Consider the following 14,095-nt stretch of genomic DNA (forward strand, 5'->3'; position numbering starts at 1 on the left):
TGCTTTGTTCCTGAGACTTAGCATTCCATGTCTGCATTCTTAGTATGGAACTGGAATTAGAGCCAGGAGATGGTCAGCTTAGCTTGGCTGAAAGACTAGAGGCCGGGGGAACCGCTAACTTAGTGCTGCCCAAACTTTAAAAATACACCTACCGATATCTATGACAGGCACCTGACTGCTGTTCGCCAAGAAATAGTTTCAACTCCCCATAAAACCACAACTTGTCATTTTTATATTTCTGTTTGGTCACACAATGACAAACGGTTGATTGAGGTGTTGGTAAATGTTTTTTTTTTTTTTTTTTCTCACTTAAGATAAGGTAGGTGTCACCCAGCGCCCAGTCTTAATGCTAAGCTGGGCGAATCACATCCTGACTACAGCTTCATACCTAACACACAGATATGAGAGTGAAATCTATCGTCTCATCTCACTTAGAAAGCAAATAAGCATATTAGCCAACAAACCAAATCTTCTAATGAAGGGAAATTAAAGTACAAGACCTTGAATATGTTCACTTAGCTGTCATAACCTCCTTATCCAAAAGTCTTTTGGATAGAGGTGTGTGTTTTTATGTGTCATTTGTGAAATGACTAAGACAACTTACTTTTCATCCTCTCTCTCATTTCCACACAGCATGTAGATGTGGAGATATGGGTAGGTGTGCCTCCACTCGCTGTCTGTGTTCATCATAGTTGTTATCATCCTTACGTTGGTAATTACAGTCAATGTCATGAGAATTAACAATATGAGCACTTCTAGATTCGAGATATGACCTTATAAATGTGGAACACCTCTGTACTGAAAAAAAGCAAGTCAATATAGAGACAGGCACTCTGTAGTCTCTCTCTCTCTCTCTCTCTCTCTCTGTCTCTCTCTCTCTCTCTCTCTCTCTCACACACACACACACACACTCTCTCACGCACACACACACACACACACACACAAAGACACACTCTATGTGGGGTGAAAAGGATCTTGGAGGACGAGAGGCACATACATACACTCGTGTGATTATTTACTAAAAGTCCCGTGTGTATGTATGTCTATCTGTGCGTGATTAATAAACCTCAGACACACACGTGTGCACGTGTGACTCCTAACACGCAGACATGCGTGTGTATGTACATCTGTGTGCGCAACCTGTGAATATGCGTGTGACTTTCCAACAAAGAAGAACCAAGAAAGCTGGCTGTTTATCTAAATGTGGACCACATTAATAGCCTATCATGAGTCATTATTCTTGTTTTCTGTTTTCATCATGTATGTGGCTTTATTTAAATTTTTATGTATGTATGTATGATTTTCCATCAGGTTAAATAGTTATTAATTTTACACAACAGTGTTTGCACTGCAATGTGTTTCAAGGATAAAACGTAGGACACTACTTTTGCTAAAAAGAAAGTTAGAAAAGAGCCTGATGAGCCCTGGTAACCGCACGTCTCCTTCATAAAAAAGCAGAATATTAACCTACTGTATACCTAGCCTATGACACACCCATGTATCAGTAGCCTTTTTGGAGTGCAGCTGATCAGTTGGGGGCAGTTTGGTGGCAATGATCATCTCGGCGGAGCGAATGATGCGCTGCAACCTCTGAATGCCCTGATTGTTTGCTGCACTGTACCAGTGATGGACAATGTGAGGATGGACTCCATAATACCATAGTAGAGCTGGAGCCGCACTGTCTGTGGCAGGTTGAGCTTCTTCAGCTGCTTGGGGAAGAACATCCTTTGTTGGGCCTACTCTGTTATTGAGCTTATGTTGATATTCCGTTTAAGATCCTTGGAAATGGTGGTGCCAAGGAATTTAAATGACTCCACGGCTGTGACTGTGGTGTGGTTGATGGTGAGTGTGAAAAATAGTGTAGGTGTTAAAGGTCCTGAACATGATCCCTGATGAATAGATTATGGTGGAAAACAACTGGAAAAAGTTGTAAACAGTAGTAATTGAATGCAGTGTGTCTTTCCTTTTCAGCAACAGTTTGCTTTATGAGTCACAACAACGCCTGTACCCTCAAACCCCAGTCCCCTGAGGAATCATGGCTAAATACTACCATCTACTGACAGAAAAAAGCATAAGGGGATGGACAATGGACAATCTTAACAATAGGCTACTATTGTGGTGGCCCCAATATTTTTTTTGTTCTCATTTCAAGACAAACGGAAAATAACGTATTTGTATGTGAATTATTTAACCCATAAAATCCCTTTGTTTTTGTGAGCATCACATAGGTGAATGATAAAGTAGGCTAGTTGGTTATAACTCGATATTCCGCTTTTTTATGAAGGAGATGTGCAGTTACCAGCGCTGATCACAGGGCTGTTTTCCAACTTTCTTTTTAGCAAAAGTAGTGTCTTATGTTTAATCCTTGAAACCCATTGCCGTGCAAACCATTTTTGCAGCAGTAATTTGTATGCTATGTGACCATGTTAATATAAACAATTTCACCAAATCATTATTTTAGTAACTAACTTACGGGAAAATCATACATACATACATAAAAAATAAAATAAAGCTACATACATGATGAAAACAGATAAAACAACAGTAATGGTAGATTATTAATGTGGTCTACATTTAGATAAACAGCAGATTTTCTTGGTTCTTGGTTGGAGAGTTTAGGTGAAGCCTGACTGTTAAGAGTCAAACATGTAGTCACAGGATGCACACACACGTACAAATGCATGCCTGTGTGTTAGGAGTCATATGTGCACACGTATGTGCGTCTGCATGGCTGAGTTGTAATAATCACGCACAAATGCATATACAAACACAAGTGGGACTTGTAGTAAATAATCACATGAGCGTATGAACGTGCATCTCCTACTCCGTGACCTTTTTCACCCCGCAACTATTCCCCACAGTAGTTTGAAATAGTTTGAAATGAGGAAGCACTTTGGACAAAAGGTAAAATGTATTCAATCAAAACTCAAGTCCCATTTATTTAAATTCACCCGTCTCTAGTCATCTCTTCAAGTCTTTAGTATGCAGCAGTACCAGGTGAACTACAATATGAGCAGCTGACCAGAAAGTTTATGATGGAAAATTTGTCCTCCATTGTGCTCCAACTTTAACTTGCACACTTTTAAAATTCCTACACTACTGCCATATCTTAACTCTCTTAGTCTGACCAAAATTTAGCAATGTTGCATTCCCTAGTGCCACAGTAGCAGTGGTCGAACAATTTAAATAAGCATGAGGGGCTAGAGAAACGCAGACTGGTTTGTAGGACAATCCTTTGAAAGGCCAACCAGGGACACTACCTCGAAACACTGTCCTTGTTTTACGCACAGGGGCTTTCAGTGCCAGTTTGTTTACTCAGAGACCTGCATCCTCTCTCTCTGAAGTCCAAGGTGCACCAAGGCACTGCAATTACAACATCACACCAAACCATGCGTGCAATCTCACTGCCTGAGGTCTCTAACCAACCACTTCTTATTCACAATGTGGTTATTGATAAGAAAATTGATTTTGGAGTTTGACTGAGACTTGGCAGCAACATAATGATTTTGTATTGTTTAACCAAGCCACAGCCCAGCCTTGGCCTGTCTCTGATCATCTTGCTATCTCTTTTAGCATCCCTGCCCCCCTTCTCAGCTTCACCTGAAGTATTCCATCATAGTCATAATACTCCTGATCCTGCTCTGCTCTCTGTTGATGACCTCTGCTCTAATTTCCTTGATTATTTCCAAACCAAGGTTGATGCAGTCTATAAGCAGTTACAGGTGTCCTGCCCCCAGGCGCCCTCACTCTCACCCTGACCCTCACCCTCTTCACTGACAACTACATCTACCTCTCAACCAAAAGGCTCCTTTTCCTCCTTCTCCTCAGTTGATGCTGCAGACATCATGGAGCTGGTCACAAACTCAAAGACTTCCAACTGCTCTCTGGATCTAGTGCCCACAGCTTGGTTGATTCATTTTTACCTGCTCTGTTTCTGCTCATTGTAGTTGTTAACACCTCTGTCAGGTCTGCCACTGTCCCCTCTACTCTCAAAATGGTTGCTATTCAATTATCAAAAACCAAGGACTGAACCCAGATGATCTTTATAACTCCCAGCTCTTTTCCAACTTCCTGTTCCTTAGCCATCAACTCCAGCAGCAAATGTCCAACCATGAACTTTATGAACCCCTATAGTCTGGTTTTAGAGCCCAGCACAGCCCAACACTGTGTAATCTCACAGTGTTAACTTGGTGTGATAATAGCTTATCCTACTTGCAGGGCATCTTCAAACCCATACAAAAACCATACAAAACTCAGCACCAGCAAAACAGAACTTAAGGTTGTTGTATCTAAGTCTGTACTCCAAAACGTTGGTGAATTTGTTCTCTCCATTGATGGCTGCTCCATCTGCCCCGCTACAGAGGTCAGCAACCTGGGCATTATATTTGGTTCCACCCTTTCATTGAAATCTTCTTTCCTAGATCTGCTACCTGAGGATCATCTCCAGACTCTGTCGCAGAGACCCCGATCCATGCACCCATTTTTTCGTGTCTTATCGTATCTGGATTTAAGCAATTGAATCCTAATTGAAAGGGTTGTGACTCCAAAACCCAGCTCATACATGGTCCGACTGGGACTGAGTGTGAGCCTCATATAGCCTGACCCCCTCCTCTGAGCTCTGAGGGTTTGGGAATGTGGAGATGAGTCAGTGACAGGCGCTTAGTAGTTTAATAAAAGTTTAATAGTGCATCACAGATGTAATTGTTTCAGATTTGACTTGTACGGTTTCTTTTAAAACAGCTTGGTGCTAATGGAATAATTAGTGTCATACAAGCACAAACACAGCATAACACTGCTGCAGCTTAATGTTTATCACATTATGGATATAATGTACGATTATATATTTAATATGAAGTGAAATTAATCCGTGAAAGGGTCATCATAAAATCTGGCTTCAATTCATTATGTCAACATCTTAGTCACCAATCTCCCCAGTCTCCAAAATCCGTATTCAGTCCATATGCATGGGTCAGAGTTTCTTCAGAATTACGCACATTATCTGTCAAATTTGTTTTTATAAACCTCACTTCCTTGGGAAGTTTTTGTGCATGTTTTAAGCCCATTTTTTGCATATGCACCATTTATAAATAAGGCCTCAGGTCTTCTGCATGTCATTGATTTCTTGATGCAAGGAAGTGTACAAACTGTGATGGTACTCTTTTGTACATGGCAAAATGTTATGGAAGTAGTTGGGTGATGAATAGAAAGACAAAGCATGAGAGAGAAGTTAAGCGAATTGAATTTTGGCTAACTTCTAACATCAGAACAATCACTTCGTGAATTGAGCCTGATTGTGATCTAGATAAATACGGTTGCAGTGCATTTGTGAAAGGACGACGGTTTGTCTGTTATAAAAATTGTTGATCACAACCCTCCCTGACTCTGCCATTGGAAAGGCATGTAGTAAGTTTGTTTTCCTGTTTTTTTTCTTTTATGACATCCAAGTGATAAATACTTTCTGCATACGAGTAAAGGATTTTGATGATGATTTTCAGTTCACCTAATCCTACCAATAGCTGTTATCAGATCTTACTTTTGGACAGGAGGAATGATTGCCCCAAACTAATTTTGGTCATATAGGAGCGCTACTGCTAAGAAGACAAAAGCAAGACTCCAGTTACATGGTACAGTCTACTCCTGCAGACTTCTGCTGCTGGAAAAATTTTAGTGTCACCGTGTAGTTTTGCACTAATCTGGAGTCTTGAGAAATGCTGGTGAGAGAGAGAAGGAAGGAAGATCAATTTGAGGAACATTAGCATTGTAATACTAGCACTGTCCGCTTTATTGAGCAGGTCTGCATGGTAATAACAAAAATAATATCAACCATTATTGTGCTTAACTTTGAGGTCAATATTGTTTTTCAAAATGTGTCATGAAACAAACAAATTTTGAGTTGCTCCTTTTTTGTAGAATTAGATGGCTGGTCTCTCCCTCTCTCTTCCTGTCTGCATCTTTTTTTTGTTGGTATTTCTCTCTCTCTCTCTCTTGCTGTTTCTCATTGTCTTTTTGTCTGAGTGATTTTCTGTCTTTTGTAACTGCTCTTTTTTTCTTTTCCTGTTGATACTGTCTCTCTCTCTTTCAGACAGCCCAGGGTGGCGGTCATCGTACCTTACTGTATGGACACGCTGTCCTGCTGCGACACTCCTACAGTGGAATGGTTAGTGAACACATGCACGTACGCACACACACAATATATATATATATATACACACCTGGTCAAAATTTCTGTAACTGTGAATAGTTAAGTGAGTAAAAGATTACTTGATTTCCAAAAGGCATAAAGTTAAAGGTGACACATTCCTTTAATCTATAAGTATGATTACAACTATCACAGCTTGTAAACATAGTTGTATCCAGCTAAGAGTCTTTCAATTCTTGTTGAATTATAAATAAACATGTAAAAAAATAAATATATGTAGAAACACACACACAGATGCACAGACTGGGCACTTTATTAGGAACACTTGTACACCTGCTTATTCATTCAATCATCCAAATAGCCATCATGTGGCACCACTGCAATGCATTAAATCATGCAGATACAGGTCAAGAGCTATATAATCAGAATGGGGAAAAAAATGTGATATTAATGATTTTGACCGTGGCATGATTGTTGGTGCCAGATGGTTTGAGTATTTCTGAAACTGCTGATCTCCAGGAATTTGCAGCATGAATGTGCAGCTGACAAATCTGCAGAAATGATGTGATGCAATCATGTCATTATGGATCAGAATCTCAAAAGAATGTTTCCAACATCTTGTGGAATTCATGCCACAAAGAACTGAAGCTGATTTGAAAGCAAATGAAGTTAGTTGAGAAGATTGGGATGAATTTAACCTTGGTGTATCTAAAACAGATATAGGTAAAATATGCTCTCCCACTACTCCAAAACTGTCTTCAAGAAACTAGAACTGTTAATCCAAGGGTAGGTCATATTTGTGAATCAATGGACATAGGACAACCCTTATACAGTGTTAAAGAAATCTCAAACAACTGTTTGAGTGTAAAGAACTTGGTGTAAAGAAGTAGTTCCTTAGTTGATGCACTGTAGTTTATAGATGATCTAGATGATCTGTTAGATTAACTGAGTTTGATTAATTGTGATTCTCTGTTTAGTACCTATGCTGTCTGTCAACGTCCCGCTCATCCACAGACAAATTGGCGTTTGATGTGGGACTGCAGGAAGATACCACAGGTAGGAGTCAAACAGATATCTGTACATGTGTGGATTTCTAAAATCACAATGTTTAACCCCTTAGTTCTTACTTACTGCCCTACTTAATTTATATTTTAAAGCTGCACTAATCTGTATTTTTATATAAACAATAAGTTAGATGACAACATGTAAAGTAAAAGGTGTCACTTGTAGTGAAGAACCCATAGAGAATTATCTCTGAACTCTGCAGTTCCCCTCAGCACTGTGTAGCCAGTGTGGCTTCTTTCCGCTCATTGTTTTGGTTTTCCAAACCACAACTTGACTGTTTCGGTTCAATCTCAGTGTTCACATCAACCTTATTTACAGCTGTAGCAGACAGCTATTTTCGGTGAAAAAGCGAAAAAACTCACTGTAACTCATTGTCTGCTGTTAACTGCTGCTAACTCAAAAAATTAACGCAACATTTTCCAACCACTATTTGTAAGTTTAGCAAACTTCTTTGTATCTTGAGAAGATAAAACTCAATAATATACAGTATCAGTAATATATATATATGTATATATATATATATATATATAGTAATCTGTAAAATTAATTCTTGTTAATTCCTAATTTACTTCCTGTAACACTGCAGAGTAAATTTAAACACATTTTAAAGTTAAACATGTAAACACTGTAAACCAAATCAGAGGTAAATAATTTTATAAGAAAATGACCTGACATTCCATCAAAAAAACAAAAAACAAAACAAAATTACCCAACATTCAAAATTAGTTTAGCCATTTAGTTAGAAAAGAGATCTTACTTAAAAACCTTCACAGCTTTTACTCACAGCTGTACTTATTCTGAAACATACTTGACTAAGCTTTACATATAAACACTACACAGTACTTTCCAAAATGACAAACCTCTGAAAAGACACTCATGTCACTTTTAAACTACAGCTCAGTGTGTCATTAATAAACAAAGTCCATTCTCCACACTATATCCCACTTACTGGGACACACAGTATGAACACATATACTGGAGCACACAGTAAAAGAGCGTTGCACAAGCTGTGTCAGGCCAACAGCCATGTTTGAGTATCAGTGTTTCCCACAGGATTAGACTGTGTTTGTGGCAGTAAATAATACCATATATAAGGTGCTCCACAGCAGAGCTGGGTTTCTGGGAAATGGCAGATGAGGAGTAGACGTGTTTGCCTTCCGTTACCACTTTCTTCTCCGATGTACTACCCCAGCTTCTGGGCGAACAAACACTGCCTACTCTCACATGTTGCTGCGAAACCTAAGTAAAACAAAACTGCAGTACCATGGTAAACCATTGCCTTTTATTTGGATTATAACCCCGAAGTTATGGTGTAGCGGGCCGCATACCAACTATACAAGCTCAGGCCTGCCCTCTAGTACCCAGCCAGACAGATGATTACGATGGAGAGTGGAGATAAAGTGCGACTTTTGTCTGTCATTGAAGCCAAGAAGTATCTTTCAGCTAAACACACTTAACTTGGATTGCTACAGTCTTGATAACATTAGCTGGCCTGCTGGCTAACTAGCTATACTAAAGTGCGGGTCAGCTTTATCTAACCACACAGCCTTGACATTAATGCTGTGTTGAATGGGATTGCTCATTAGCCATGTTACTATGAAAAGGGCTAATGTTAGGTACTCATAAGCTAAATATCAATGTAACCTAGACACTGCTTTCTAAATACAGCAGCTGCATGACTGGTAGATTCATTTACTGTACAAGCCTGTGATTTAGGGCTGATTTTCTCATGTTGATATCTTTTATGGCAACTAATAATATTATAATTGAATATTACTTTTTACCAACATTGCTGTTATAAGTTGCTAAGGGGGGCACACTGGTTGAGACATTTAAAGCCTGTCAATGTTTGTGCTTTTCACCTTCACCAAGTTCGCTCTCCATGTTTAGTCTTACTTTTTGATATTGAAAAAGCTGCTCTTTAGGTGCACTTATATATTCTATGTGTACCAATTTACACACACATAGTTTAGGAGGGTATATACACATACATATATATATATATATATATATATATATATGTATAGAGAGAGAGAGAATGCCAAATTATAACATGGGTTATCTCAGGGCACTTTGCGTATAGAGCAGGTTTAGACCGTACACTTTATATTTATATTTACGGAGACCCAACATTCCCCCATGAGCAAGCACTTGGCGACAGCGGCAAGGAAAAACAAGGTAGAAACCTTGAACAGAACCAAGCTCATGGTGGGGGCCGTCTGCCTTGACCAGCTAGGGTGAGAGGGAAAGAGAGGGGGGGGGGGGGGGCATAGCACAGTACAGGTACCACATAAAGATGTATAATAATAATAATAATCATAAAACTAATAATTATAATAATAGGGTGAATAATAATACTAATAAAACTAAATGATAATCATCATAATTGAAGCAGTGGGTGTTGAGCAGGATCATAGGGGCAATAGGTGGTTTACAGTCACAGATCCATACTCTGCAGCACCAGGGGCAGAAATACCTGCAAAAGCAACAGGAGGAGAAAGGAGAGAGACGAGAAAGCACAAAACTGCAGGAGAGAGAAGTCAAGTTAGTAACGAGCAAACAACTGATGAACTCATTTCTTGGGTGTCATAAACAAGCATGTATTGACAGTCCTTCAACTTCCCAAGTCTAAAGGAGGCCTGACATTGCCAAATTTCCCTTAATCCTATTGGGCCTGTAAAGTCAACAAACTTCTCTTTTGTAAAACTAATATGAGAAAGGTTGAACAACCCCAGTTGGCCCAGATGGAAACGATCTCTTCGTGTCTCTCACTTTGGTTGGTGGTTTGTTTTCACATGCCTCTCTCAATTAAACAAGTTGCTCAGAAACCAATTGTAACTAACAATTTAAAAATTAGAAACTACATGCACCATCAGGTCTTGCTCCAATCTTTTGTAACCACCTGCCATCCTGCTTGGATCCAGTTTTCCAGACATGGTAAAACAAAGATCTGCCAACTATCAATGACCTTTACGTTAAAGGTGTTTTCTTCTTATTTGCAGACAAACCTTCTACATACTCACTTGTTCTGCTTCTTCCACATTAGGAAGTTTGTGCAAAATCACTTACCCCAATTTCCTAACCGCCCCCAAGATTCTATGATTCTTTCTTTTCTATCACTTAATACTAGCCTACAGGGACTCACTTCAATCATATATGATTACATTTTCAAGGTAAACCCCATCTTGGTCCCTGGACCTCGAGATTACCATGTCAGATGAACAGTGGTGACATATACTAGACCTTGTACATACCTCCTCCAAATGCACGAGGCACACTCTACTGTAGTGCAAAATTTTACACAGAGTCCATTTCACCAATGCAAGACTAGCCGAGATATACCCTGATAGAACTGATACAGGCAACAGATGTAAACAATCACTGGCTGACTATATGCACATGTCTTTGTCATGCCTACAATTATCAGAGTTTTGGTTTGCAATATTTGATACACTTAGTGGGGTCTCATGTAAAACGGTAGACCCCAACCCCCTAACTGCCCTTATCGGAATTATTCACTTATTCACCTTTGACACATCCCTCCCACCTACTCATAATAGATGGATTCATTAGATAGTTTACTGCATTAGGCTTGACAGGAATAGGTTATCCCTGAGGGGTAATTGAAGGGTAATTGAAATTGCCAATTACCCTAACCTGTCTTGTCTGTGGGAGGAAACCCACGCAGGCACAGGGAAAACATGCAAACTCCACAAAGAAAGGCCCCAAGCGAACCAGGGTTCAAACCCAGAGCCTTCTTATTCTGAGGTAACAGTGCTAACCGCTACACCACCGTGCTGCCCTACCATGCTATTCTAAACCATTAATCCCGAATCCCCCAACCCTAACCCCAAGACTACTTAAAGATGTGATGAACAAACAAAAGTGATATTCACTCTGGCAAATCTACTACAAATAGAATGAAAGTCCCGACCACATCCAACATCTGTAACTAGCTAGTCAGGTATACTGTTAATTTTTTTAAGCGTATTAATATGAGAAGTTATAAGAAATTGGGTAGTGTTCTACTGTAGCTATATCGAACAAATGTAGTCAGAAAAATAGCATTATCAAGCTGAATGAATAGTAGCAAAACAACAAAAACTAACCATCTTTTCCATAACAAAAAATTAAAGCTTATAACATGAAATAAGCTAGCAAGCTTATCAAAGCTTAATATAACTGTCAATTTCATTACAGTACATTTAGTTAAGTAACAGAAAAACTGAAATGTACCATGTCCTCTTTGTCTACATGTTCTCTGTAACATTAGAACATAGCTTTGTACTGAATATTTTTGGTTACACTGGAATGAGAATGTTGCAAAGAGCAAGTCCCTTGTTGCATGAATATATATTGTATGCCGAGACTGCCATGGTTCCTAAACCTTTTCAATTTCAAAATTCCATACTTTCCCTGACCTTTATTTCCTGAAATGATTTGATTATTTTGGTTGTGTTTCAATGTCAGTTACTCTGATGGTGGTTGGGGAATATGTCAACTACACAAAATAAATGTACATTTTTAGATGGAGATCATTAACGACAAAAAATTAGGCATGCAACAATACTGGTGTGGGATATTGGGCATGTACCAGCCTAAACAAGGTATAGGTATCAGAGAATTTTCCAAAACTGAAATCAGACACCAAGAGCCGTGTGTAACATATGAGAAATCAAATCAAAGAGGGTGGCTTTCTCTTATTTTGACATGTAGAAATACTGTATATTAGATCTTTCCGGTGAAGAAAAATGGATTACATCTTGATCATTTTTGTCCGATTACCCCCAATAAGTATCAACAGTGAAAAATTGTTAACTGTGCACCTATACTAAAAATATCTAGCATATTCAGTCTACAACTACACAAATGTTTAGTCATATGTTTATCAGGACTGAAAAGCAATATATTCCCATACTTTTTGAGGAATTGTGTTTGGGCAGTTGCCAAACTTTCTAAGACCTCGAAATTATCTAATTTATCTTACATCCTTTTTTAATAATTTCAAGTTCTGTATAGGATCTTTGGACTGCACACCAACATTTAAGATGTAGGCTATTTATTTACACTATCTACATTAACAAAATATTTCACTTCTGTTGTTGAATCTATGCAGTAGTCTCTTGCAATCAACCAGGGACAGCAGATGTCTGATGTCATCCTCTTTGATGTACATAGACTCGTCAGCCTCTGTTACTCCCAAATGTGGACAAATCCTCAAGTAGAGTCCCAAACGTGTCATCCTCCAGATGGGGAAGGGTGCCTCTTATGATGTACTTCATTACCTTTGACGGGTATGATGATACAACACAGCAAGATCGAGATCAAACTGCCTATACACAGGCAATGGATAATAGTCAGCAAGACTGTCAGCACATACACAAACGTACCAAGTCTCACAGTCACGCTGTAGACAGTATACACCAAGGTCCAACACTGGCACTGACCGATAGTTCTCCGACACAAAATAAACCCTTTCTGGTTTAACAATTGTTAGAATCAACCTTATCTAGCACATAGCCACTCTCGTTGAAATCAAGAACAACAGTCAGCCTCATTCTATATGTTGTGCCTTTGTATGTCACAGTAGGCATTTCTATTACGGAGTCTTCAGTCAAGGCCCTGAAGCTCAAAGCTTCCTGAATTGCTGCATTATACATTTGGTCATCAAATTCATTTGCCTTACCTACTCGGAGAATGGGAGGAAAAATACTCCCACAATGAAGAGGCAACTGGCGTCTTTCTGCCAAAGTGCTACCAAGGGTTTGGGATCTTCCGTGGACACTGCTTAAAATATGTGTGTTTACTCTTAAAGCGCAATGTCCAGAGGCGAATGAAGGAAATGGTTTTTTGGTTTGGCAGTTTTCTCTTGTAAAAGAGCTACTCTGGTTGGTGCGCAAATCAGTCTTGCTATCTCCCTGAGCTTAAGCCACAATGCCAGGCTTGGTCTTCCAATGGATTATTGATCCGATCACCAGCAAGTATAAGTTCTGAACAGCACTTCCATGAAAATGTCTCAGTTGCTTGAAAATTAAGTCAAACTTCACTCACTCTATGACTTCCTGACCCTTGGACAAGTCCTCAACAATGTGTTCATAGGTTTCTCTGTCCTTAGTGGGCCGAGCTTTGCGGGTTCCCTTTCAAAAACAATCCCGATCTATAAGGCAGTATCATTTTGCTTTTGCTGAAAACCTCCCGATAGAATGTGAACCCAGGTTATCACCTACAATTGCTATCATTGCCCCTGCAAGGTCTCATCATTGTCAGGTTTGTAACCTCAAAAGCATCCTGATATTCGATGATTGAGGCAGAGGAAGGTACATCCTGCAAGATGGTTTTCTCTCTACAGTTTCTACCATCATTCACCTCCTCAAACACATGTGGGCCTCTCAGTGGTTAACCCGAACTGTGGAGCAGTGCTTTTGGGCACATACTGGCAGAAACACCCCTTACCATTAGGTCAATACCAAGATACACCTAAGTTGGCTCAACATAACCGAAATTCATCTTGAAAAATGTCTTTCTAGTCAGATTTGTGGTTGTTTTTTTAATCAGTTTCTATTACCGTATTTAGATTTACAATAATAATTTGCCAGAATGCATTGAAACTCTACAGTAACATACTGTAAACAGCTTGTACAGTAATGAACTATTGAGAATACAGTAAAAATACTGTGAAAACAAAATCTACAGTAAGATACTGTACATAGCTCATACAGTAAGAAACTGTTAAGAATACAGTAAGATCACTTTGAGAACAACAAAAAACATTTACAGTGTAGTTTTAGCCTCAGTGTTTTAAATCTCAAGAATCTGAACAGTTTGGAAGGATACTTCAGAATGAGGATGTATGTCAGGCTGAGTAGAATGAAGCATTCACTAGCCAGACAA

General features: G+C 39.2%; 1 protein-coding gene across 1 annotated transcript in view; it reads left to right on the forward strand.

Annotated features, from left to right (window-relative positions):
* Nucleotides 1-14,095, forward strand: part of ryr2a (ryanodine receptor 2a (cardiac)) — a gene marked incomplete at its 5' end in the record, with an annotated part of 184,614 nt that overhangs the window by 16,198 nt on the left and 154,321 nt on the right. Inside the window, 2 exons of the mRNA XM_040123032.1 lie at nt 6,083-6,157; nt 7,117-7,195. Coding sequence (XP_039978966.1) covers nt 6,083-6,157; nt 7,117-7,195 — 154 coding nt within the window. The remainder of the gene's footprint in view (nt 1-6,082; nt 6,158-7,116; nt 7,196-14,095) is intronic.

Source organism: Xiphias gladius, unplaced genomic scaffold, assembly GCF_016859285.1.
Source record: "Xiphias gladius isolate SHS-SW01 ecotype Sanya breed wild unplaced genomic scaffold, ASM1685928v1 HiC_scaffold_1473, whole genome shotgun sequence".
Taxonomy (NCBI): Eukaryota; Metazoa; Chordata; class Actinopteri; order Istiophoriformes; family Xiphiidae; genus Xiphias; species Xiphias gladius.